General features: G+C 39.0%; 2 protein-coding genes across 11 annotated transcripts in view; one reads left to right on the top strand and one right to left on the bottom strand.

Annotated features, from left to right (window-relative positions):
- LOC308583081 (uncharacterized protein) overlaps positions 1 to 25,694 on the bottom strand; it is a 145,734-nt gene that overhangs the window by 57,578 nt on the left and 62,462 nt on the right. The window contains exons 7-8 of one of the 3 annotated variants that reach the window (XM_081186757.1): positions 24,089 to 24,150; positions 21,978 to 22,094 (exon numbers count right to left, since the gene is read on the bottom strand). The exons of 1 other annotated variant lie outside the window; for it this stretch is intronic. In XM_081186757.1, coding sequence (XP_081042883.1) covers positions 21,978 to 22,094; positions 24,089 to 24,150 — 179 coding nt within the window. Of the gene's footprint in view, positions 1 to 10,072; positions 10,391 to 21,977; positions 22,095 to 24,088; positions 24,151 to 25,694 lie in introns of those variants that run through there. One more of the 3 variants, XR_014006034.1, reaches the window with a different exon arrangement.
- The window catches only part of HS3ST5 (heparan sulfate-glucosamine 3-sulfotransferase 5), a 148,713-nt gene that overhangs the window by 83,241 nt on the left and 39,778 nt on the right, over positions 1 to 25,694 (top strand). The window contains exon 1 of one of the 8 annotated variants that reach the window (XM_081186745.1): positions 7,533 to 7,555. The exons of the other annotated variants lie outside the window; for them this stretch is intronic. The gene's annotated coding sequence lies outside the window, so the exon portion shown is untranslated. Of the gene's footprint in view, positions 1 to 7,532; positions 7,556 to 25,694 lie in introns of those variants that run through there. 8 annotated transcript variants of the gene reach the window in all.

The raw sequence follows: 25,694 nt of genomic DNA, 5'->3' as shown, positions 1-25,694 counted from the left end.
TGGTACAGATACTCAGGTTTCTTGCCTCTGCCATGACACATGAGGTGCTTAGTCCTCCTGACTGGGTGGTGGAGCAGGGCAGTGTCAGGATTCGGTTCTGATTGACATTTTCAAACTAAAATATTCTACCATTATAGCAAGAGAACAATCAATTCACTAGTTACTTTCTGGAATTTGTACCAATCAAGATTTAAAAGGACTTCATTACTTGGCTATCGCTGCCAAATTTCAGATTATACAGAGCATGCTTTTAGATGCAAACCAAGTAGTAAATAAATCTGTGCTCACAACAAATTTGCTTGTAAACATGACACTGGCTATTTCTCTCCCACAAAAAATGAGCTACCACTCAGCAGGAAAAAGAAGCATGGTAAGTGGTAGTTGTCTGGGGGAAAATACCTGGACAAAGATTTCTTCCACACTAGCAGTTTTCTCTGGAATTGCCATGGTTTGGAGACTTGCTTTTTTCAGGGAATTCAGCCAAAATTGTCAAATCATTGCAGTCCAGTGGTTCTCTGTTCTCCTGTATTTTTTTCCCATCCCTGATTTGTGACAATCTAGTTATTTATTTTTTGCAGTTGCAGCCTATCCACTTTGAATCATATATATTTTCAGGGTTTCCATGCCTTTAGATTTCCCATTTGTTGGCCCTCCTTCCTGTTATTGCTTCCTGTTAATTGTGGTTTGGGAATAAGTGGCAAATAGCTTAACGTAAGAGCATAAGAATAGCCTGCTGTATCAGGCCAATGGCATATCTAGTTAAGTGTCCTGTTTCCACAGCGGCCAGACAGATACCTGTGGGAAACATGCAATAAGAACATGAACGCAAGGTCACATTCCCACCTTGAAGTTTGCAGAGATTGGTATTTGGAAACATTTCTGCTTACAATTGAGGAGGTAGAGCATATCCCGGTTGGCTAGTAGCCATTGATAACGCTCTCCCCCATGAATTTGTCTAATTCTCTTTTAAAGATCTCCAAGTTGGTGGCCATCACTGCCTGTGTGAAGAAGTACTTTCTTTTATCTATCCTCAATCATCATTTAGCTTTATTGGATGTCTACAAGTTCTAATGTTCTCAGAGGCAGAAAAACTTTTCTCTATCTACTTTCTTCCTGCCATGCATAATTTTATAAACTTCTATCATGTCTTGCTCACCTTTTCTCTGAACAAAAGTCCCAAATGCTGCAATCTTATGTTCTTAAATATTTTTCTTTTCTTTTCTTACTCATGAGTAAAAGTTATAGAAGGATCTAGGCCATGGGAAAGTTGCTGCTTTAAATCATTTTTTATTCCACCACCATCTATCTGGAAAACAGCAATGCTGAATGGCACATTTGCGTTTGCATCAGGGGGCATGGCCATGGAATTTTATTTATTTTTTAAATAATTTTTATTGAATGGTTTTATGTTACAAAAAAGAATACAGCCATACTACCACTAAATATAATTAAGAAATAAAAATTACATACATCGATACTTAGTTTGTTATTTGTTTTTTGTTATTTACCATCTTATTTCCTCCCAAACGTTGCATACAACAACACACATATGTGCAGACACCCACACCCGCACAGAAAATAATAATGAAAGTAAATATTTTTTCCCCTTTTATCTTCCAAAATCTTTTCTTCAACTTTGACTTCCTGTCAAGTCCCTTTGCATATGTTTTATCTTACATTTGAATGTACACAAAACAATAAACCTTTCTATATAATTTTTCTAATACATTCTGAAAACATAATAAATCCTTAATTGTAGTCCACCTCCTTTTAGTTCCATTATCACTCGAATGCTAGCACGGAGTCAAAACTATTATTGTATTTTTGAACATGTTTTTATAAACATCCAATTTTTCCGCTAATTTTTGCTTTGAGTTTACTAGTCAGTTGAGTCGTCTCCACCAATTCCTTTAATTTGATTTGCCAATCTGTTATTTTTGGAGCCTCATGATCTTTCCATCCCTTGGCCACAAGTATATGAGCCGCTGCAGTTGCATACAAAAACACCTCTCTTAGATTTTTTGGGATCTCTTTATCTAAAATACTTAATAGAAATGCCTCCAGTTTTTTAGTAAAAGTTATCCCCATCATCTTTTTTAATTCCTCATATATTCCCCCCCCCAAAAAAAATCTTAAATCTTTCCACACGTCCACCACATGTGGATCATGCCATGGCCATGGAATTCTTAAGCCAGTGTCTTTGTTCATATAAAGACTTCTTTTGAAACATAGTTTGGTAAAATGCTAGCAAAGGTGACACCAGAGCGGGTAGAAATTTGATTTTAGATGTGGATAAACACTTTTGCATTCCTGTCTGACTCTGAAGGTTTTTGAATGGCACACTCTTGCTATTAAAATGAATGAGATTTTCAAGTGTTGAAGGTTGTGTCCTCATATTCCACTTCAGACATGCCAGAATACATAGCAACTCCCTGAATAAAATGGAAGAAACCACTGCAAAATCTACATGCTATTTGGAAACTTTACTGCCCACCAAAATGTATACAATATACTTTAAAAAAAAGTGCAAGAGCAAGGTATTTTTTCCTGCAATAAAGTTGTTGACACTTCTATTCAATTTATTCAATCCCCATTATTTATGTTGCCCTTGAAATTGTTTTCTGCTACTTTCTTACATGATAGCCCCAGGACACCAATGAGAGTGAGATAAAATATCTCACTGAGCTTTCCCAGTGAAATATCTGAAAACAAAGTTTTAAAATGGAAAGCAATAGATAACTCAGCTGAAGCAAGATCAATGAGGACTTGAGATAAAAAGAAATAAAATATGTGTATTTCATTTAAATGTTCCCACTATAGCCTGTAATGGTATTTTTTTATCTAGTGAAAATTACATTAAATCACTTGTGTAAGGTTCAAAACATCTGCTCTGTTTCTATCTACAAAAGACAATGGATTGAATTCTAACTTTTTGCTCCATGAGCAGGAGAGTTCTGCTCATGAAAGGGGACTTTCCATGAGTGTAAGGTTCCCCCCATGGCAACAACTCTCCTTCTACGAATGGAGGAAACTCGTTTTCTCTCTTCATCAAAGTTGCATGACATATACAGCTGCTGTGGCATTTTTCAAAAATGAAGCAGGGAACTTGGTAACTTGTAGAGTTTGTAGATTTTATAAAACCAGCAAGATGTTTAACAGTGCATAAGAATCAATTTCCATAGGCAGCGAGACATGATGTTTGCTATGCTGGTATTTCAGATTTAATCAAATTTGTTAACTGGATCAATTTTTAAAGCGTGGGTTTTACTATACTGTAATAGAGATTGGTTGTCTGAAAGTATTATAAATGCTGTGTTGTCTGTGTCTTTGTGTGAGTCAGAGATAGGGAAGGGATTAGAAGCCCCCCCCCCCTTCTGCCTTAGCACTTCTATTGCATCAGGTTTGTCTTAGGTTGGCCACATATGCATCACCAAAATAGAAAGTAAATACACACCATTTTGGCATATATTTGCATCAGATTTCCATGTACTAAGTTGTATGTATAGATGCAAATTTAGAAATAATTAGTTTCAATTTAATAGGAAAAAATCACTACATCTCACTATAGTTGACTATGGGTGATTTGTGTCCCTGCTCAGTACCCTGTTGATGGGCATCTTCAAGGACCTTCCTGTTCTTCTCTTATGCTTCTTTTTCTTTAAAATGGGCATTTCACAGACAGCCCTTTTAAACAGAAGATACCTTCAAACAGAGGACTACCTGCTCCAAACTAGGACATAGATGGGCGGACTTCAAGTTTTCAAGTTCTAGTTTCCCACCCTAGAACTCCAAGGCCCACCAGCTGCACTTGCGTGCCCAATATTGGCTTAGAAAGTGAGGTGGACATATAAATCCTCATCCCAGTAATTTGTTTTTAGTGCAGGAACTGAGCTCACAGCCCTTTCAGTCCAGAAACTGTGGCTGGTGCATAACTCAGTGACCAGCTTGTTAATAGGAACTGAATGAGTTGACATATTACATCAATTCTGGCCTGGCTTCACTGGCTTGCAGAATGTTCCCGGATTGAAATTAAAGTGCTGGTTTAAAGCTATCAACCCCTGCACAGTTCAGGACTCCAATACTTTATGGAATGCCTCCTCCCATGTGATCCATATGAGCCTACCCAAAGCCTAAGGTCATTAGCAGTTTTTGGTAGAAACTGAAAGACTGGTTGACAAGAAAGAGGCGAGTTCTTTTTCCATCAGTTTATGAGACACTTTTCCCAGAGAGACTCTGCTGTCTTTCACTATTTTCATGGACATTTTTAGAGGATTAATTTTCATGGCAATCATGCTTATTATTATTTGTTAAATTTCTATACTGCCCTTCATGTTTACAATATAAAAAGACAAAAATACATAACATAGTAACACATGAAACAATAATCCTTCCTATCCATACACAGTTTCAAACGCCATAGATTGTTTAATTAGCCAAAGCCCCACTTATAGAGAAACATTTTCACATAGTGCCCAAAGATATGTAACAAAGATACCAGACAAGCTTCACTAGGGAGAGCATTCCATAAAAGGGGAGCCACCACAGAAAAGGCCTGCTCTCGTTTTGTCATCCTCTGGACCGCTCATGGGAGGGGGGGTCACATGAAGGATTGTCTCACATGATGGTCACAGGGTCTGGCTCAGTTCATATGTTGTTGAGGAGAGGTAGAGTTTTTTATTGTTGTTTTCAGAATAAGCACATGACAACTTTTCAAGTTTTAAAAACTTGTGTGCAACTCTTGTATTTAAAATGTAACACTTTTTAAATGTAAGTTCCCTTTAGACTTTCTTGAGTCAGGTGACTTAAAAATGAAAATGATGATGATGCCCTGAGCTCCTTAGAAGAATTACGGGTTAAAAAAATTAATGAATAAATAAAATAATTCTGTTGCTTTCATCTTAAAATAAAGCTTCCCGTGGAGATCTAGCTGGGAGGGCCAGACATACTGTTTAGGAACTAGACTTTTAATTACTCATGATGCACATACATTATTCTAATACAGTATTATTTTTCTGCTTGCCACATTGATACTTTTTGCAGCATATTTCCAATTAGCTTTGATATCTTTTTTAAAGAGGCAGTATGCCAGAAGATGTTCGTTGTTCTTCCTGCAGAACAGAATGATTGAGTTTGAGATTCTGAGTAGTAAACTGTTTCAATTGCTTTATATTATATATTTCTCATACACCATTAAGATGACAGTGAATTCCCACAGCAACTTTCACAATTACATATATATGAAAATGTTATTGATTCACAGCAGTATATAGCTGGTTTTCCTGTTTCTGTTCCACATATAAATGACTTTCCAAGGAGAAGCCAATTCTGAATTTTAATCAGCTGTCAGAATACTGGTGATTATAAAGAATCAAATGAAATTCAGAGTGCAGTATTGTGCTGAAAGCAAGGTATGTGAAAATGAAATTAGCCATCTCTTCTTTTTCTTAGATTCTGCAAACATTGCAAACCATAAATGTTTCCCTTCTACAATTTTCGTTGATGCAGCTCAAATGCAGATCTTTGCAGGCCCCCTAATATCTGCCAGTAATCTCAGTCAAACTAGATTTGATGAGGCAACTATGCAGATTTAATTCACATCTGTCCCATTTACATATAAAGGAGGGTAGGTGGCAGCTTTTTTTATTTACATGGTGTAGATCTAAAACCAATCCCCTCCCCTGACTTACCTTATTGCTCCAATTTCCTCAAGCAATTTTCTCCCAGCCCAGTTCACTTCTAGTACTGAAGTGATTCATCCAATGCAGCGCAGTAAAGTGAGGCACATTCCATGTAGAACAGACACCCTCCTGTACACTGCATAAGGGAATAGGGCAGACATATGAGTAAATATATGTGGCTGCCCCATCAAGTCTAGCTTGCCCCTATCTATGCACTAAATATGTTTACTTGGAAGTAAGTCCTATTTATTTCAATGGAGCTCACTTGAAAAGCAATCCAGCACAGCCAGTGGAGTTAAGTGGAGCAACACACCTATCACGTCCAATTCTGGCCAGCGCAATGGAATATGGTGGTGGTGGTGGATTGTTTTGCAAGTGAGCTTAATAGTTGAAAATGAACTTAATAATTAAAACTTAAGTGCAATTGATGAATGGAGTTCAGGAGGCTTGCTGGTGGATGGGGGAATTAATGAAACAGCTGATAGATGAGGTAAAATTCCAACATGGTAAAGCACAACACTATGGAAAAGCAGCTCTGTCCGTTCTTTGACAGGTTGAGATTCACATGTTTATTTTATTCTTCTTGATTTATTCTGAGTCAACCCTGTATGTTTGTACACATAAAAGTGCATTTTGTATGGAAAGTACATTATAAGGTTCAGCAAAAAATATTCTGTATTTTTATGCTCCAGAAGCGCAACTCACAAAAGATGCCTCTGTGACTGTGTAAAAATGGATTCTTGTCAAACAGAGTAACTACCCTAATAATGTGATGATACGGCTGGCTCTGCTGCCAGACTCCACTATGGCAAGAGCAACATAATTATATGAGAAGCAACAATTCCCTTATCTGTCATTAACATGTGTTGCTGCTAACTGTATTTCGGCATGGCTGAAGATGAAGCACAAAATTAAAATTTAAACCTAGTTCCTCCGCACATGGTTTTCACACTTTCTGGAGCTGCCAAAATAGACTGGAAGATGGTAATATTTGTGGACCAATCAGTTATCAGCAAGATATCATGCCACCAATTTTTGTTTCATAGATGTTTCTTCATTTCAATAAAATTAATAATATGTAGTTTCTACATTTCTGTTATGTTTCTTTTGGGATTTTATTCAGAGCTCACTGCTACAGAATAGAATGCTAAAATGATGGTGCTATTTATTTAGTTTTCAAAAAAAGGTCAATACAGTTTTAACATTATTATCATAGAAATTTTGAAGCTTAACAAGAAATTTGGTTTCCTGGAATGCAAATGCTGTGGTTTCTATACCTGCCAAAAGTATGTCCAATCAGGTTAGTAAATAAGAACTATCAGAGTCAGAAGCTGTTGCGGTTCATTAGCAGATTTATCAGCTCCAAGGTGACATTAATCTAGGCCCAATAAAGAAAATTGAATAAAGAATCCTGCTATTAAGATATACCTTGGAAGGTGCATAGTAAAGATCACATTATTTTATTCTAAATTAATTGAAGTGGAATAATTATTATCTGCATTCAAATTTATCAAGAAGAATTATAACCCCACACTTACATATACACTGAAATAGTGGGGAAGTCCTCCTTGTAACCTTGTTCTTTATATATAGGAAAGTAGATCATGAGACAACAAACAAGAGATGGATTATCTTGTAGCATTTAAGGTTTTTCTTGTAAGAAATAGTCACGAAATCCCACATTACGTAAGTTGCTTACATAAAACCAGATAATGCAATGATTGACCAAAGTGGATAAAATACCAGCATTCTTAGGAAATGTTCATGTCAATCTTCAAACCACACCCTTCAGATGACTTATACTGACTTTAACAAAACTTCTCTGCAGCCAGAATTCTGAGGACCATAGCAACTGACATACAAAAACTACAATGAAGGTAATTATAAACAACCTAATTTATTTTTAAAAATTACAAGATGGTGAAGATGTCTAGAGGAACGAGAAGAAAACATTACATATATATAATGTAGGACCAAAAGAAGTGACTTTAACAATTATGGCCCAAATATAGTAAGTGTTGATCCATGTGAGGTTTCCACTGACACATTATCACCCCTGCAGAATTTTTATAATATCCAACAAATATATGTACTGTATCACAGAAGGTGCAAATCATAAGGCTGCTCAAAAAGTGCCCAAGAACTTCAGGCTCAAAAATGGTGTGTGGCAAAATACAATTGGTACTTTGCCTCCCCTATGCCCTCATAAAGTAATGGTAATTTTAGGGATTTTTTTTAAGGTTCATGTGTGGTGGGGTTCACCATAGCTGGTGGCAGCAGTAGAGACAGTCCTTTTATTAAAACTCCCCCGTCCTACTTTATAAGCTGGCCAAATGCAGCACTGAAATAGCCACTGAAAAAAGTCCCCCCGCCCCCAAAGTTGAAAAAACTTTACATAAAATTCAAAAAAGTAACAATGGCATACAAACCCTTTAAAAAAAATATCATCCACCTAAAAAACAAAGCAAAAACTATCATGTTCCTTCAAATTCTCCTTTGAACAGGATGGTGGGTGGTGGAGCATTATCATAGCCCTAGAAACCTACCAATTTCAATGAGTATTTCTGAAGGGGAAAAAATACACAAGTATTTCTGCAACATGGTAACATCCTAGGTTTTTGAATATTAGAGTGGTGAGATAGAGGTTTCATTAAAAAAACGATCAGCTAAAACAACAAAGAAGCCAGATTGCTTTCTAAGTCTTTTGAAGATCAAAGCTTTAAATATAATTTAGATGCAGTTTCATAAATAATGAATGTTCAAGTGACTGTGGCAGCATTCAGAAACTGTACATGATAATTATATTAAAATTAAACATAAGCAAACACGTTTTAAAATAGCTGTTTTCATCGACTATATGACCCAAGAGGCAGTCATCCACAAGAAGCAGATATAACTAGGATTATATTAATCTTGCTTAGGTCACTTTGGTACAGGATTCATTGCGAGTCTTATTTGGCACTAAAATAAAAAGGCAAACGTTTCTCATATTAAGTAACGGATAATGTATAAATACTTCTCATGTCAGTATTTTCAATTTGCTGCTGAAATTCAACACATTATGGTAAGAAATGGACTCTTGGAATTTTGAAAGTGGTTCCTCAAATGAACATTGTATGACAACTATGGCCACACAGTATGAAGGAAATGGAAAGTTAACTTTTCTCTCTCTCTCATTGGGTCATATGTGTGCATTGAGCAGAAGAACTGAAAGGGAAATCTATGCACATTCAGCTTCCACTCAACATGTGAAGTCTGTCTGAGAAGATCTCCCTCGGTCTCGCTCTTTTGTGGTGTTTCACCATATGGCAAAAACCTTTAGACAGGTGCTTGTTTCATAAGTTTTTTAATACTCCAGCTGGGATGAGACCCTGCTCCCGTTCTTTAATGCATGAAAGACTGATTTATGAAGGGGGATATGTTGTGGCTTTGATGGTGTTTTAAAATTAACCAGGAACAAGCAACAGTATCAATAGCTACTAGCTATGCTGGTTAAAGAGAACCATGTTCAAAGGCAGTATAACAATGAATATCAGTTGCTGAGTGCAAACACTGGGAAGTATATTGCTTTCATAACCTGCCTGGGTGGCTTCCTTGATGCATCTGGCTGGCCTTTGTGATAAATTGTTATGTACTGAAGATCTCACCCTGGGCCAGTAGGGGGATACTGTAGATAGTTTTCACTCAGGTCCATATATGCAAATAAGGGATTGAAAGTGACATTCAGTGATTGGATAGTTATAGAAAATGGTTACTGTTGCATTCTAGTGGAGCTCTATATAAGCAGGCTGGCTGAACCCTTCAGTTCTGTTCTGTTCTGGCCTGTGAATAAACAAGAGCTGTTTGAAGAATCGCTGTGTCGTCTGATATGTTCACCCACAACTTAACAATAAACAAGATGCTGGGCAAAATTAACCCTTGGTTTGAACTCTTGCGTTCTTATGAGTCCCTCCTTCTGAATATCCTCTGATAGGCCTGTGCTATGCTTACACACTCCATTGTGAGCTGAAATTTACTTCATGCAGACCCATTTCTGCCTCAGAAAGGATATTGTGCAGTGAAGGGCAAGATTTAAAAATGCCAGATGAGGAACAGGACTGTCCAGCCTCATTCCGTCTCCCCGTCACTTCCAGCATGCAGATTACTATCTTCACGCACAGCAGCTACACTGGGTATAGAGCCTAATGGGGAGATGCCTCCCCGATTGTCCTGCGTAAGGTCCAGAAAGTCCTTTGTTAAGAGATAAAATGCCTCTCTGTGATGCAGCACAAAAATGGAGGGAGAGGGTAGTGTGTAGAAAATGGTTTATTGACCCTGTGTGAGGGAAGGAATTTGGCACATGACATTGTTGTGAATTTAAAATAAATAAACAGAAGTTATTTATTGGCCCGACATATTTCAAGTCTCACGACTTTCCCTCCAGGGCAACTGATTTAATCCATTCGGAGGATTGAAGACTGTCCTACTAACCCTGTGAATGGATTAAACCAGTTCTCCTGAAGTAGGACTGCAATATTTGATGCATGATTGACCAAAAAAATAATACTTCAGTGCATGGTTGTGATCTTCTCTTTCTCAGATTTTGTGTTGATGCCTTACCTTCACCCCTTTCCCTATGACAGAGCATGTCAACACAGCAGTAGTTCATCCAGTGTAGCAGCAGTCTGTGTGTGTTGCAATCCTGCTGACTCTAGGAGGAGCTTTTCCGACTTCTGTGAATGTAAGGCAGGAAGACAGCAAAATATACCTTTAGATTTTTCATAGAATCATAGAATCATAGAGTTGGAAGAGACCACAAGGGCCATCGAGTCCAACCCCCTGCCAAGCAGGAAACACCATCAGAGCACTCCTGACATATGGTTGTCAAGCCTCTGCTTAAAGACCTCCAAAGAAGGAGACTCCACCACACTCCTTGGCAGCAAATTCCACTGTCGAACAGCTCTTACTGTCAGGAAGTTCTTCCTAATGTTTAGGTGGAATCTTCTTTCTTGTAGTTTGGATCCATTGCTCCGTGTCCGCTTCTCTGGAGCAGCAGAAAACAACCTTTCTCCCTCCTCCATGTGACATCCTTTTATATATTTGAACATGGCTATCATATCACCCCTTAACCTCCTCTTCTCCAGGCTAAACATGCCCAGCTCCCTTAACCGTTCCTCATAAGGCATCGTTTCCAGGCCTTTGACCATTTTGGTTGCCCTCTTCTGGACACGTTCCAGTTTGTCAGTGTCCTTCTTGAATTGTGGTGCCCAGAACTGGACACAGTACTCCAGGTGAGGTCTGACCAGAGCAGAATACAGTGGCACTATTACTTCCCTTGATCTAGATGCTATACTCCTATTGATGAGGCCCAGAATTGCATTGGCTTTTTTAGCTGCCGCGTCACACTGTTGGCTCATGTCAAGTTTGTGGTCAACCAAGACTCCTAGATCCTTTTCACATGTACTGCTCTCAAGCCAGGTGTCACCCATCTTGTATTTGTGCCTCTCATTTTTTTTTGCCCAAGTGCAATACTTTACATTTCTCCCTGTTAAAATTCATCTTGTTTGTTTTGGCCCAGTTCTCTAATCTGTCAAGGTCGTTTTGAAGTGTGTTCCTGTCCTCTGGGGTGTTAGCCACCCCTCCCAGTTTAGTGTCATCTGCAAATTTGATCAGGATGCCCTTGAGTCCATCATCCAAGTCGTTGATAAAGATGTTGAATAAGACCGGGCCCAAGACAGAACCCTGGGGCACCCCACTAGTCACTCTTCTCCAGGATGAAGAGGAACCATTGATGAGCACCCTTTGGGTTCGGTCAGTCAGCCAGTTACAAATCCACTGAGTGGTTGCATAGTCAAGACCGCATTTTACCGCATTTTTTGTTGACCGTAATCAAACCTTGGCAGCGTATGTTGAACTAAGGGGTTGTGTTAAGTGGCCAACAGCTACAAAAATATTTTTCTTTAATTATTTTTTGCATGTGTGTTCTAAGTTTGACACCATGCAGCTGATGCGTGGACCAGTATAAGTGAACAAAAAACATGTAAAACATGCATTTGAGAAATGTGGGGAAAGGTCATGAATTTGGCCTTCTCCCCTTTTTCTTTGTCATTTTTTGGGGTGGAATATAAGGAAGGAAGGGGAATACAAATCAATATTTCACTTTGTAAGAAGTATATGTTAAAAGGTCAGTCAGGTTAATCGCCCTTTTCACAATAATGAGAAATTAATACATAAGTCATCCGTATTTTATCTACTAGGCATTCAGTAGTGTCATTGAGAGCCTCAAGCTGCAGGAATCTTTCGCAAAGCAATATTGATGCAGTCCTCTCTGCACAATGACTCTATCAATATATTTGCCTTTCCTACAACAACATGAGCGTTAAATGTGACATTTACCACTACAACTACTACTACTACTAATAATAATAATAATGTTTATACCCCACCCATCTGACTGGGTATTAACTTCCCTGAACAGGGCTGCTTCAGATGTTGACGCCAGACCTTCAAATGTCAAATTTTGGGGCCTAAAACCACCAACCACCTGCATTAAAATGGGATTGCAAATGCCTGTGAGACTGATGAGATGTGTCAAAATGCCATTCCTTTCAGAGACGATGTATGAGGGGAAAGATGGCTGCCACTATAGAACCATACAGCCGTTAAGGCTGAAATGCTATGCACAGTTAGCTGAGTTCCATCAAACCCAAGAGGACTTATTCTGAGTGGATATACCTAGAAAAGCTAACTGTTAAGTTACCCTTTTCTTAAATCACTTTCAACTAGTGGTTATTGGGATTCACACTGTGATCTTTCCTCTCTACAGATGCAGCCATCAAGCGTTGTGAATACCAGTGTTACTCCTACACTCGGAGGGACAGATAGCAGCACATTTCCTCTTCATGCTTGCATTTCAAGCAACCCTGGAAAATGAGCTCTGCACGCTCATTTCCCCAATTTCATGCTTTTCCCCATTCATCATGAGCAATTGAACACCAGGAAATTATATAATCCCATTGTTCTTGCTGGAGTTATGAAATTCCATCAGTCCGTTACTGATGGAGAAACAGTAAAAGCTGTATTTAATAAAATAATGAGTTCCAAGGAAATGTAACTATAAATATGAAGCTGCCTTATACTGAATCAGACCATTGATCCATCTAACCTAGTACATCTGCTCTTATTGGCAGTGGTTCTCCAAGGGCTCAGGCAGCAACCTTTCCCACTAAGAGCCTTGTCTTGCAGAAACAAAAGATGGCAGGAGCATCAACATCCAATTAATACTACAGCAGATCACAAGTATAGTAATATGGAGGTGCAACAAAAACATAACAGTAAATCTCCAAAGTGGTAAGAGATTTTGGGGGGCTCCTGGTGCATAAGCTAGGTTTGGCTTCTTTGAAGGTTACTGGAGGTTGATGGGAATTTTGGTGATATAGGATACACACACACACACATCTATACTAGGGATACGCATTGGCCAAGTGTGAGAGTGCGGGTGAATAACCTGGTGAATTGGGGTGATCCGGGGTTCTCTTCTACATTCATGGGTTGAAATGTGATTAAGCATTTCCATACATTGAAATGAATGGCTCTACTTCCATTCAAATGGATTCCACTTGAGAATCTGTGATGTTTGATCTATGATGTTTTATTTACACATACAAGTCATCAGTTATCACTGCAGACATCAAGTAAGGAACATGCATGTGCAAGCCATTCCTTGGTCTCACCCTCCTACACTCCACACTCACCATATTCTAGAACTGGTGAGTTGACTCTCAGAATAGATATCAGACAGGGAAATATTGTTGGGTGTGGGGGAGAGGAAAGTTGTGACTCAGCAATGGCATCACGTGTTTTTTAATCTAAATTGTTTGCATATGTTTCAGCATTCTGTGCCTAGGCTTTGCTATGGGAACAATTGAAATCATGGGTAGAATTCAACGTAGTCTGTCAGCAAACACATTTCTACTTGCCTGGCAGAACAATCTCCCAACTTCTCCTGCAGGGGAAGAGAAGGGAGAACGACCCATTGCACTAGCAGGACTCCTTTTCAGGCTTCTGCTAGGGTGAATCCGGTCATGAATTTTTGTTAGTTTTTTAATATATCTGACCCAGTTCATGCATGTTTGATATCATTTGGCACTTTCATATGCAAACAGTATAGGCCAAAAATCCTGATAGTGCTGAACCACATCTCTCTCCACCCACCCCTATATTTCTGTGCTATCATACAGTTTGTGATGGGACATGGTTGTGTTGTCATTTCCACATCCCAGCTCCACTCCATTTCATTGGCTACTGGTTTTAGGGGATGAGGAAGTACTAATCCATTGTCGTACTCCTAGTCCTTGAGCTCCATATTTTCTATTGATAAGTAACATAGCATTTCACTAGTAGTTTTCTTTTAAAATAATTTTCTTTTGTATGCTTCAAATCCTTCTTCCCCACATCTCCTTTCCATACATGTCAACAGCTGAACTGCGTAGGTTTTTTTTATAGCAATGTTAATATAGGCCTTCTGATGTACCACAGTGCTATCAGATTGAATATGTTAGCTGTGACTTTCAGTCAGTTTCCAACTTTGCAGATCTTTTTCAAAGAAAAAGGTTCTAAGTTCAAGCAGTCATCAAGCATATGCTCCAGCAATTACCAGAATGACAACCCTGTCATACAAGAAAATGAGCGACAATAGTTGCTATGGGTTTCCTAGCTCACCTAATCGGATTTCTTCAGAGCCCATATAATTATTGTCATTAGGCTGAGCTTCAAATGGCATGACAGATTTATTTAAAAGCTAAAAATAATGTCCAACAGCAGATCATTCTATTATTTTCTTTCTTCCCCTTCAGAATACCTGTGCAGAGACACTCAGGCAACATCACTGTAAAATTGTTCAGAAATCAGTGTGATATTTTGGAAACAGGCTGGTTGACCTAATTCTGAGTTATAGCATGGAAAAGGAAGCTCACTAAGAGAGGATGTGAGTATCTGTCTCCTTTTTCCCCTATGTCCCTCCAGGAAGGAGATGAAGAGGTATGGTGAAGAGGTTTTCTTAAACAGATACACAAAGCGGAGGACTATAGTCAAACTACGGCTGTTAAATTTTCATCAGTGTGTGAAACGTAGCACCATCCAGCTACAAACCACCACTTTGTGCATCCTGGGGTAGAGTCTCTGAGCATTAAGGGGAGGGATCCTTTGTGTATCTAGATGTCAGAATCTGATGTTAAAATAAAGGAATTCCTTCAGGGAGTGAAAGGGAATTCTGCACCCAAAGGAATGGGGCAGGGGACAAGAACTGCAAGTCACAGAATCATAAAATCGTAGAATTGTAGAGTTCAAAGGGACCAAAAGGACCTTCTAGTCCACGAGAGCCCGGCATTCATCTACAGAACTGTAAACAGCTAAAGCTACAATCATATACATTTATTTGGGAGAAAGCTCCACTGAACTGAGTGGCACATATTTGCTCATAAAAATGCATAGGATCAGGCTGTGTGTCACAAGCAGCATTTGAAAATTCTCTACTGGGAAGGAAGTGAGAGAGCGCGAGAGAGAGAGTGTGCCAGTGAATACCATTGTCAGCAAATCCTAGGAGTCTGAAAGAGAGCAGGAGGGTCTCAAAGCAGTGACAGGAGAGGGGATTCACATGAAAGATGTGTATTTAAAAGGCCAATGGAGTAAACAGTAATGTTTTCATTTTATAAAAGAAATTTAGAATGCATTGCAATGCTGAAATTGACATGAATGCTTGCCTTATAGATAAGGCAATCGTTTTGTGCTACTAGAGGCAGAGGTACAGGTGGGTTGGTAATGTAGAAAGGCAAGGTTACATGCCTTATCATGGGATTTCATCATAGTCTAGTAACAGGACAGTATGGACCAGTATTCAGGAGAGGCGAGGGTCCCTTCTGCATTAGCTAAAGGAGTGTGTGGTGATATTTAAACTGGAAAATGAACCACTTGAGGGTGGCACTAATTAACTGAAACATGGTTATAATTAACTGAAGATTCCCACGTGATTATTAAAGCATTTTTGTGTTATTTTAGCCATAATTTTCTCTCTCTGTGTGTTTAAATCAGCATAGCAGGGATAGTATTATCACCAGTGACTACTGTTGTGCATGAGTCACTCATATTTAAACTCAGCATAGAACTTCTACTGCTTTCCATTGCCGCTGCTCACAACCATTTCACCTCTGTGCTCATGCATGTACCTTCATGCACCTGACAAATTAAGACTAACAAGAATATGGTGACAAAAACCTCCATGGTTGTCTCCCCTGGCCATGGCACACACTGGTCCCATTTCTGCCTTCCCCATAGAAATGGAATGTCTGAAGTCAGCCTATGTGTACCATTTCCTCAGTTTAGGCTCAGTCAGTCAACTGATTCTTCAAATATTTTTCTTGATATTTTACATGTAGGCCAACTCCAGACATGCAGAGGTGTGGCCTCACTGCACTGGATCAGTCAGTAAATATCATCTGAACTAGTCTACTGAGTTTGGAAGGAGAGTGCAGAAGAGAGGCTTGTCACTTCTGAAGCATGGTCTGCTGTAGGTTGGACCATAGGCTAAGGGCATTTCTAGGACTACTGTGTAACAGATAACTGGAGCTCTGAATCAGAGCACCAAGCACTCCCTAACCACATGTTCAAGATATGATCAGAGGCAGATTTAGGGGAGCACAACTAATTTGGTAACGCTAGGATCAGAGCCCTGCAGGCGCCCCAGGGGATGCCATGCCTATGATTTAGAAAGGAGTGCAAGAGGTGGTCGGCACCAACTTTGGCCGTCTCACAAGGGTGCCAATGAAATTTGAGACTCCAGGGTCTGATATGACACTGGCCACTGGTCTGCACAAAGTGGAATAATAAACATAGCTAAGAAACTGCCAGTAAAGCTTTGGATGGTGGCCTCCATATAATACTAGCAAAAAAGAAGAGGTGTGAGTGGTATTCAGCTACCATACCCTGCCAATAAAATGATTTCCACTTCTGCAGTGGGGCCTTCCCCACCTTCTCACCCAGCATGCACCCTGCACCCTCCTCGAATCAGCTCTAAAGAACAGGGAGAGGGAGAGGAGACAGGGAGACTGTTCCATTGTGGTAAGAAAAATCCTTGCACTGGGGGAATGAGAGACTCAGCACTACAATGTATTACACCCAAAGGTTTTGGGAACTTGTTCAACTGCAGCCTTCCCCTCCCTCAAATCAACCTTTACTCAGGTGCAACAATTTAAGAAGCTGGATTTTTTTTAAAAGGAAAACAGATTATGATTATAAGATTTAAATGAGAAAATGTAATGTTACATCTCTCTCTCTCTCTCTCTCTCTCTCTCTCTCTCTGTGTGTGTGTGTGTGTACATATGTATATGTGTCCAATTTAAAAAGAGTACAGAAAAAAGACCAGAAAAATAATACATGCTGTTCTACTTTTGGAGTCAGTGTGTGCAGACTGATTTCATGGTTAGTTCACTGCATATTCTGGTCACATTACCTGTCTGGTCAATGCCTATGCAGCGGTAGAAGAGATAATACCTGCACCTTGTGGTGACACAGCATAAGGAGGAATCACACTTGCTTTTCCATGGGAACCTTCCTATGCATTCTGAAGAAACCTTGAATTGGTTTTGTTTATTTCCATTCAGTGACTGTCTCAGACTATTAGAGAAAAAACATCTAAAAAATTCAGAAGCTGCTCTTTGAATTTTGATCTCCTGTTTACAGTACTCATATTTAAATGGGAATATAGTTCATTGGTACAACCTCTTTCTTACAAAATATCAAAAGATGTTATAAAAAGGGGAAAGGGAAATAAAAAATAGCCATTGTGTTAGTATGATTTTGAACTGCACCGAAGCGTTGCTTGCTTTCAATGCAAAATGCACTGTAGTCTCAAATTCAAGGCTGTCAGCACTTCAGAATTAAGTAACAATGTTTACAGTTAGCATAAGCAGAAACCACAGCTCTTTCCATTTCAAACACGGTCCTCATTGCATTTTGTAGATCTATATAGGAAATTTATAAAGCTTTGATGATAATATGTGCTGTCAGTCCATTAAGTTGATTTTTATGGCAGGAACACAACCGGCGTCCGTTTGTATGAAGCTTGAAGACTACTTCAGAGCTCCAAGAATGCCATTTGATACCTGCCCTCTTTTATGGCTGACCTTGAGGGGAGTTCAGTTTTGTAATTTATGGCAATACCATCTAGGAATACCCATTTGCAAGATTCACTGTCATTTAGCGCTAAACGATTGTTCCTGACTCCAAAGACAATCTGAGTTCCTGACAGGACAATCCCATGAAAAATATTGCCTGACCGCCCAGGTGTCCTTTCCAATTATCTGGAGTAGAAATTAATACTTTTAAAAGCTGCTAGTTTTTGAAAGGTTATTACAATTTATTCCAATGCTTTCTTTTGCGCATTATGATGAATTGGTTTATTACGCTGCTATTTTCCATGTCAGCTTTTTAAGAGATAGAGCTGTAATGTTGAAGCATTAGAGAGAATGGCACATTTATCGTCTTACAATTGGGTAATATATACTTTTTTTAGAAAAGTGAACTCTATTTTTAATACTGTAACACGTAATTTTATATTTATGAATCCTCCAACACCATTGTCAAACTTTATTTATTTCTATATACTAAAGACCTAAGAACTTTCAAATGTTGACAATAACTTGGATAGGGGAATGGTGACATCATTGGTGTAAGTGGTGCCTTAAGACCAAGTTCCTTCCGAGCCTGGGACTTTTTGGCTAAGCAATGAGTTAGTAGCTACCGCTTGCTAAAAATGTCGAGTCTCGCAGATGGGATATGCAATGTGGAAAAAGTGGACAGAGACCAGTTTTTCTTCCTCTCTCATAATGCTAGATACCAGGGCCATCCAATGAAACTGAATGTTAGAACATTCAGGACCCAGAAAGGCTACATTTGCACATAACACTAAGCCAAACCACAGTTTAGTGCAAATGCATGAACGTGTGTGCGCCTGGGAAATCACAGCCAATTTGGTCCTGCCTGGTCCTTCGAGTTCAGTGTAACATGGCACCCACGCCAAGGTTTCGCTTAGTGTGATACTCAAATGCAGCCTCACTGTTAAACTCCTATTTCCTTAACCACGACCTATACCCAAGGTTTGTTTATGTGGTCCTTGTAAGCCTTACTGTTACTTGTGTACCTAGACAAACAGAGCATAGTTACCACTCTTACCAGATGTAACAATGGTTAAAAATGTGGATGGTTTTAAAATGGCATTATACCACTATATGGAGGATAAGACTATCAATGGCTACTAGCCATGTTGGCTATATTACCTCTAGTGTCAGAGTATCTGTTGCTGAGGGTGCCTGTTAAAACCAGCAGCTAGGAGCACAAGTGAGGAGAATGCTGTTTTGCTGACATTCTGCTTGTGGGCTTCACACAGGCATCTGGCTATCCACTGTGAGAAAAGAATGCTGGATGAGATTATCCTTTGGTCTGATCCAGCAGGGCTCTTGTTATGTTCTTAAATTCTGAATTGTGTTTTCAACATTAATTTAGAACCTGGAACATTGCCAGAGTAAACAAAATATTTGTCTGTCCATTTTTAATTTAAGGTCAAGGGTGGAAATTTTTTCTTGAGACGTTTGTTTTATTTCAATGGATTGCTTGAGTCTTAGATGCATAATCATTTTAATGTTAGTAATAGAATTTTCCTCACTGTTTATGCTGAAAGAAACACAGACTGCAGTTAATCTGTATGTTCAGTCCTACTATAAGCAATAGTACCTAAAGGGTCAGAAATAATTGAAGTTCCAGCCTAGAACCTGATATGCATTCCCTAACCTTTGTTTCCATTGATACTTGGTAAAACAGGGATTATGCAGAAGAACAGGAATCAATAAGTGGTTCCTGAAGTGTAAGTAGGTTCTCAGACTGAGATTTGGCTCAAAAAAAGATTTATTGGAACATCAGGAAGAACAAGAATGACAAACAGGGACACTTGGCCCAGTATAAATACCTTAAGCCAGCCCAGGCAAAACACACACACCGCCTGTCAAAGTTTGCAATTTGTGAATCACAACATTGGCCCTCAGCAGGGACTGGCTGTCTTCTAGCTAATAACAATGTCATTGGAGGGTTTTAGGATCCTCTCTATCTTTTGTTATGCAGATGAAGCTCCTGAGCTCCAGGAGGCCTGAAGGCCTTGGCCTGCATTGCTTCGGCCTTAAACACCTGCATACATAACAGTTCCAACACCCAAAAATAACTGTGCGCTCAAGGGCATAGAGAATCTTCAGTATAATTGATATTAATACTAGGTTTGTGGACATGTCAGTCCTCCATCAATATTATTATGTGCTTTCTGGAGCAGATCAGTCATTCAGATACAAGCTCCTGTTGTTGCATAGGGACACCTTAGACAGCCTCCGCTGCCCAGCAGTCTCCTACATTGTTTTTTAATTAGAACAATTATTACGAAAGTTAGTATTTGGTATTATTTCAGAAAGACAGCTTCCTGTGGGGAAATGGTATCTATTACAAAAAGTTACAGGTTAATGCTAGTGAGGCCCCGATGTTATTTTTCAAAGAGGCACAAAGAGAAGTAAGACTTTGGAATGAAGCCCAGAATATTAAACATGCATATTTCTTTCTATTATTTCTTAATATCCTTTCCTTGAGCAAAAATGCTGTAGTTGTTTCTAATTTAACTCACTAATGGCAAGTTCACAGACCCGAATGGGGGGGCCTACATGCTTGGGACACTTTAGCATGGGCAAGGCTTGCCAGTTCCTAGTCAGTGGCCAGCAGCCAGCTTTATGCATCTTCTGTCACACAATGCCATCATCACATAAGCACTTAAAAAGCACTTCTCCTGTAGCTACCACATTACAAATGTGTTATTTGAATATATGACAAATAACTTAGTTTTCTCCCAAGGCTAGCTCTACTCCAGCACAATTGATTGGATCCTATAGTAGCAGATAAAACAAAAATTCTGGTTTTCAGTAGATCTATTTATTCTTTGTTGTTTAAAAGCATTGTTCATGTTCCAATACCTCAATATTTTAAGCACCTGATGCAGAAAGAGTAAATTCGTTCATTCATTTTATATGCATGCTGCTTTTTCACACACACACACACAAATCATGCTCAAAAGCGGCTTACAAAAAAACCAGAGATGCATTTTAAACAAACTACAGAAACAATTTCAATGTACCACAACAAAAAATGACATAGTAACGATTTCATAATAACAAAGCAAAACAATAGCAAATATAGTAACATAGAAAAATACATTTCAATACTATAACTGTAAGAAGATTGCTTAAACAACAAGCAGGATCCAATATCAAAAGTAACAAGGGAGTTTCAGTTTCACCTTAGTCCTAGAAACAGCCTTCCCATAATGCTCCTCACCGTTCCTCTCCTGAATCAGCTTCCAAGGGCAAAGGGCAGGGTAGCTGGAAACACCCATCCCATAATGTTGCCTTATACAAGCTCCTTCAAACGTGCTTCCTTTGGTGGACTATATTAGGCATATATATGACTCTTCCAAAATAATTGAAAATCAGCGGTAAGGTGAAAACAAGGTTGCAGTACAGTACATGTCAACTTTATGCAACACCTGCAACACTGCTGGTTCCACAGATTGAAGTGGATGAGTGGGTATATATGGGGTAAGGTGACCTTGCAAGACTTTTTATGGAATATGAGCTAAATATTTTCTACCACTATCTTAAAAATTCAGAAGGAAAATCATTATTGAGAATTCAGGTAGGTAGCCATGTTGGTCTGACGCAGTCGAAATAAATTAAAAAATTAAAAAATTGTCCAGTAGCACCTTAGTTGGTCTCTAACAGGCTACTGGACAGTATTGAGAAATTAGGGTATTTACTCTGATCAGGTTAAAAGGTAAAGGTAAAGGACCCCTGACAGTTAAGTCCAGTTGCGAACGACTCTGGGGTTGCGGCGCTCATCTCGTTTTACTAGCCGAGGGAGCCGGTGTTTGTTTTTCCGGGTTATGTGGCCAGCATGATGAAGCTGCTTCTGGTGAAACCAGAGTGGCGCACAGAAACACCATTTACCTTCGTGCCCCAGAGCTGTACCTATTGATCTACTTGCACTTTTGATGTGCTTTTGAACTGCTAGGTTGGCAGGAGCTGGGACCAAGCAACAGGAGCTATCATATTCAGAACAGTATTGATAACTGTACCCAGTTTGGAAAAATGCTTGAAATTATAGCAGTCAGTAGCTTATTTCTTTAATGACACTGAGCAAATCTACGAAAGTCAGCATTGGCGGTCAATGATTTTTCATTACCTGCTGCTTACACAGTAACCAAAGCTGTGTGGTTGAATAGTACCACTGCAAGAGTGTTCAAGTAAATTTGGTCTTCTGTCCTTCTGCTGAAGATTCCTTGTGTATATTGTTACTGTTCTGTAGAAAGGTACAGTACAGATCAACATGGAGTCTTTCAGATTAATGCTTGTGCATTGCTGAAAAGTGCATTAAATAAATTACTGTATTGCAAAGAGAGTTACTGTAAGGTCTATTAACTACTTATTTAAAGACTTGGCAACAGTGCACAACAATAAATAATTCAAGTAGCACCTCTAATCTTGTTTTCTTTCTTCTTAATTGGTTTTACAGCATTGTTTTGACATTTACCCTTGAATTAAAAAAAAAAAAAACTTAAAGGGGAAGAAAATGCATGCCTTGCGTTACTCCATTTGCCAAGCAAGTACTTGTATATAGATGCTTCACAGTGCAAGAATTACAATCTGACTTCACGGCTGTCATTGGTGAAGAATGAAATAGAGTTGTGAGGATTTACAGCTTTGCATCATATATGGAGACCAGCATGCATATATTAAAAACTACTTTAACGGATATGTTAAAATACATAATCTCCAAATTCGGGTAAATAAACTCTAACAGCAACATAAATTTATGATGATTGCGATAATGATAATGATGATGATGATGATGATAATAATAATAATAATAATGCTATTTTCATATGAATTAAAAAGAGGAAGAAGATATAATTCACCCTGAGTGTCATAGGTGGCCTTTAAATTCCTCAGAATAAAGCAGACCTCTTTAGCCTTTAGTTCTAAGTCACTTTAGGTCACAAAAAATACCCTCTCTTTAGTAGTAATGGCTTTGACAGCTAACACAGCAGCACAAAAATGTATGGAGTTTAAAAAGAGCTATAGATTTATTTATTTATTAAGGTTTGTGTGTATCCTTTCTGAACAATCCAGACTTATTTGAAGACTTGGGATATATATATATTTATATTATGCCAGGGATTTATATAAATGTAATAATAATTTATTCTGAGCTGCCCAGCAGTGCCTTGCAGTTTCCTGTGGGAAACTGGTATCTGTTACAAAAAATAAGTTGCAGGTTAATGCCAATGAGGCCTTGCTGTTATTTTTCAAAGTCCAAGGAGAAGTAAAGCTTTGGAATGAATCCCAGAAGATTAAATATGCATATAACAACATTAATCCCTGCTACAGTTGCTGCTAATCAATATCAGGGTGCAGTCCTATACCAGTTACAGTATCTATTGGCTCAGCTCTTGACCACTGGCACCGCCCCTGAATAGTGGGCCATGATGGTACTTCCAGGGATTCTAGAGCTCTGTCTGTACTTTTTACACCACTTTTTATATTCTCCATACTGTGTAATTTCCTTCTTTCTTGGTTGAGCAATGCATTAGATATGGTGGTAATTTCTACTAGTGCAGCAGCAGTGTTATCTATAGGAATATGCTACCATTTCACTTTCTATTTCATGTAGCGCAAATCCCACCTGAACTCAGGTAAGTGTACAGAGGACTGCAGCCACACACACACACACACACACACACACACACACACACACACACACAGTATATAAAGTATATATTTACTTCATGCAAAGTAAAGTTCAAACTGAAAAGTGGTAGAAGCACACACAGCCTATTCCAACAAGGTGTTCATTTTTATTTATTCATTCCATTACTTATATTCTATCATATTAAATTTGCAGTAATCTGCCAGTGTGACACCCAGCATTTGCTTAGAAACAAGTCTCCCTGTAAGAAAGATAATTGTTTTTATTTATCAGGAGAAATAAAATGTTATTTTATATTTATTTTAAAAAACCATTGTTTTATACTTCTCATTAAAACATAGTATATTGTTTGGCAAATATAAAAAGGTTTTCAATGAGGGTATCTGCAGCCGCAGTCCTTTTCATGGACTGTGTCTAAGTGTGAGTGCTGCCAAAAGAAGGGCAACTACCGGTGAGATAACCTCATTAAATTAATTATCCTGCTGGCATGTTTGTTTTTGCTGGGTTTAGACAGCATGTTGTGAAACTCTCGGATGTATTAGTACCCTAAAGAGGAAAACAATCAAATAGTATTGATCTCTTCTCACACTTGCTGGACAACCTCCTTCTTTAGGAGGAACGAAATATTGCAAGAAGATATCTGACACATCTAGGAAGAAGGCGTATCGTATTATATCACATTGTACAAGTATATCACGGTGGATGTGTCTATTATGTAAAACTAAAATAGAGACATCCATCTGACTTTGAAACTTGCATTCTCAAGTTATGTAACCAGAGCAACTACCTCTTCCCAGATAATAGGAGCCACTATTTTATGCATCATGCATTCAAACCCTTGAATCATAAAAGCTTCAGATTTCAATTCAGTTTGAAAAGCAAAACAAAACAAAACAAAAACCCTGCTATTTAAAAGTAACATTTTTTAATTATTTCCATTCTCTGAAATTATTCATCAAGCAGGGTGTTACCCAAAGCAGGAGCTAAATTTCTGTCACATTTTTGTGACTTTTTGGTTAGCCCTAATAACTAAACTAACTTTCACCTTTCAGTGGTTAGTTAAATGTGCCTGATACCTGCTTTAAATGTGAATTGAAAGTTTGAGTTTATTGTATTGTATAGTTTTATACTTTAGAAAACAACATCAACTAACTAGAGTGTATTCTTCTTATTTGCCAAATAAATGTTCAGAGAAAGTTTGTATTTTCTTTTAGAGAACCGGAGCTTTACTTGGATTACACATTACCTAGTGGCAATGTAATAATAATAATAATAATAATAATAGCTTTTTCTGAATGCTCCTTCCGAAGCGTCAAACAGGAATATCCAAAAAGAAACTAGCATAGTTTTCTGGATTAAAATAGTAGCATATTTTACATGCCTTTGGGAATATTTGAGTATTGGAGGGGTGCCATTTTTGGTTCTCCTGAAAGGAAACATGTGATTAAGCTGTCAGCTATTTGAGATTACTACAAATATTTTCTTTCATAATGAATTTTGTGACTTGGGGTGGGGGGAGTTTCTTGAGTTTCTCTGGCTCTCTCACTGTGATGACAGTTAAGGAAAACAGTACTTTCACAACAGATAGAAAACTGGATTTATTTATTGTCACAAGTAGAACTGTAGATTTGAAAGGGGCCACCCCCTGCGATGCAGGAATCTTTTGGCCAATGCAGGGCTTGAACCCATGACCCGGAGATTAAGAGTCTCACGCTCTATGGAATGAGCTATCCCAGCTGGGGCTAAACACACCCTGGTCACTAGACAAGTCTTTAAAAAGTATGTATCTCCCGCAAATTATATTTGGATCTGCATGAATTTGTGTGATAAAACAGGGGTGGGAAACCTCGAGCAGGAGGCCAAACAAAGTCCTCCAGGTACTTCTCTCCAGTACCTTGAGGTCCAGGCAGTGGCGAAGCCGCATGCTCCGGCACTGGGGGCAGAGAGCAGGCAGGGGCGTGGCTGGCGCTCATCCTGGGGGACGGGAAGCGTGGCACGTCACACACGGGGCTGTAGCGTGCATCCCGGGGGCATGGTGTGCCACCTGTGGAGGCGTGGCATGCGTCTGGGGGTGTGGCATGTGTTCTGCAGGCGTGGCGCCCAGCATGGTGGAGGGATGCGCAGCGTGTGGGGGCAGCCGCAATGGTACCCCCTTCCCCAATGTTGCCAGGGGTGATTCGCCCCCCCCGTTCC

This window comes from Podarcis bocagei (genome assembly GCF_964188305.1).
Source record: "Podarcis bocagei genome assembly, chromosome: 3".
NCBI classification, from domain to species: Eukaryota; Metazoa; Chordata; class Lepidosauria; order Squamata; family Lacertidae; genus Podarcis; species Podarcis bocagei.
Note: the sequence above shows the minus strand (reverse complement) of the source record. Positions and strands in the feature narration are given on the sequence as shown.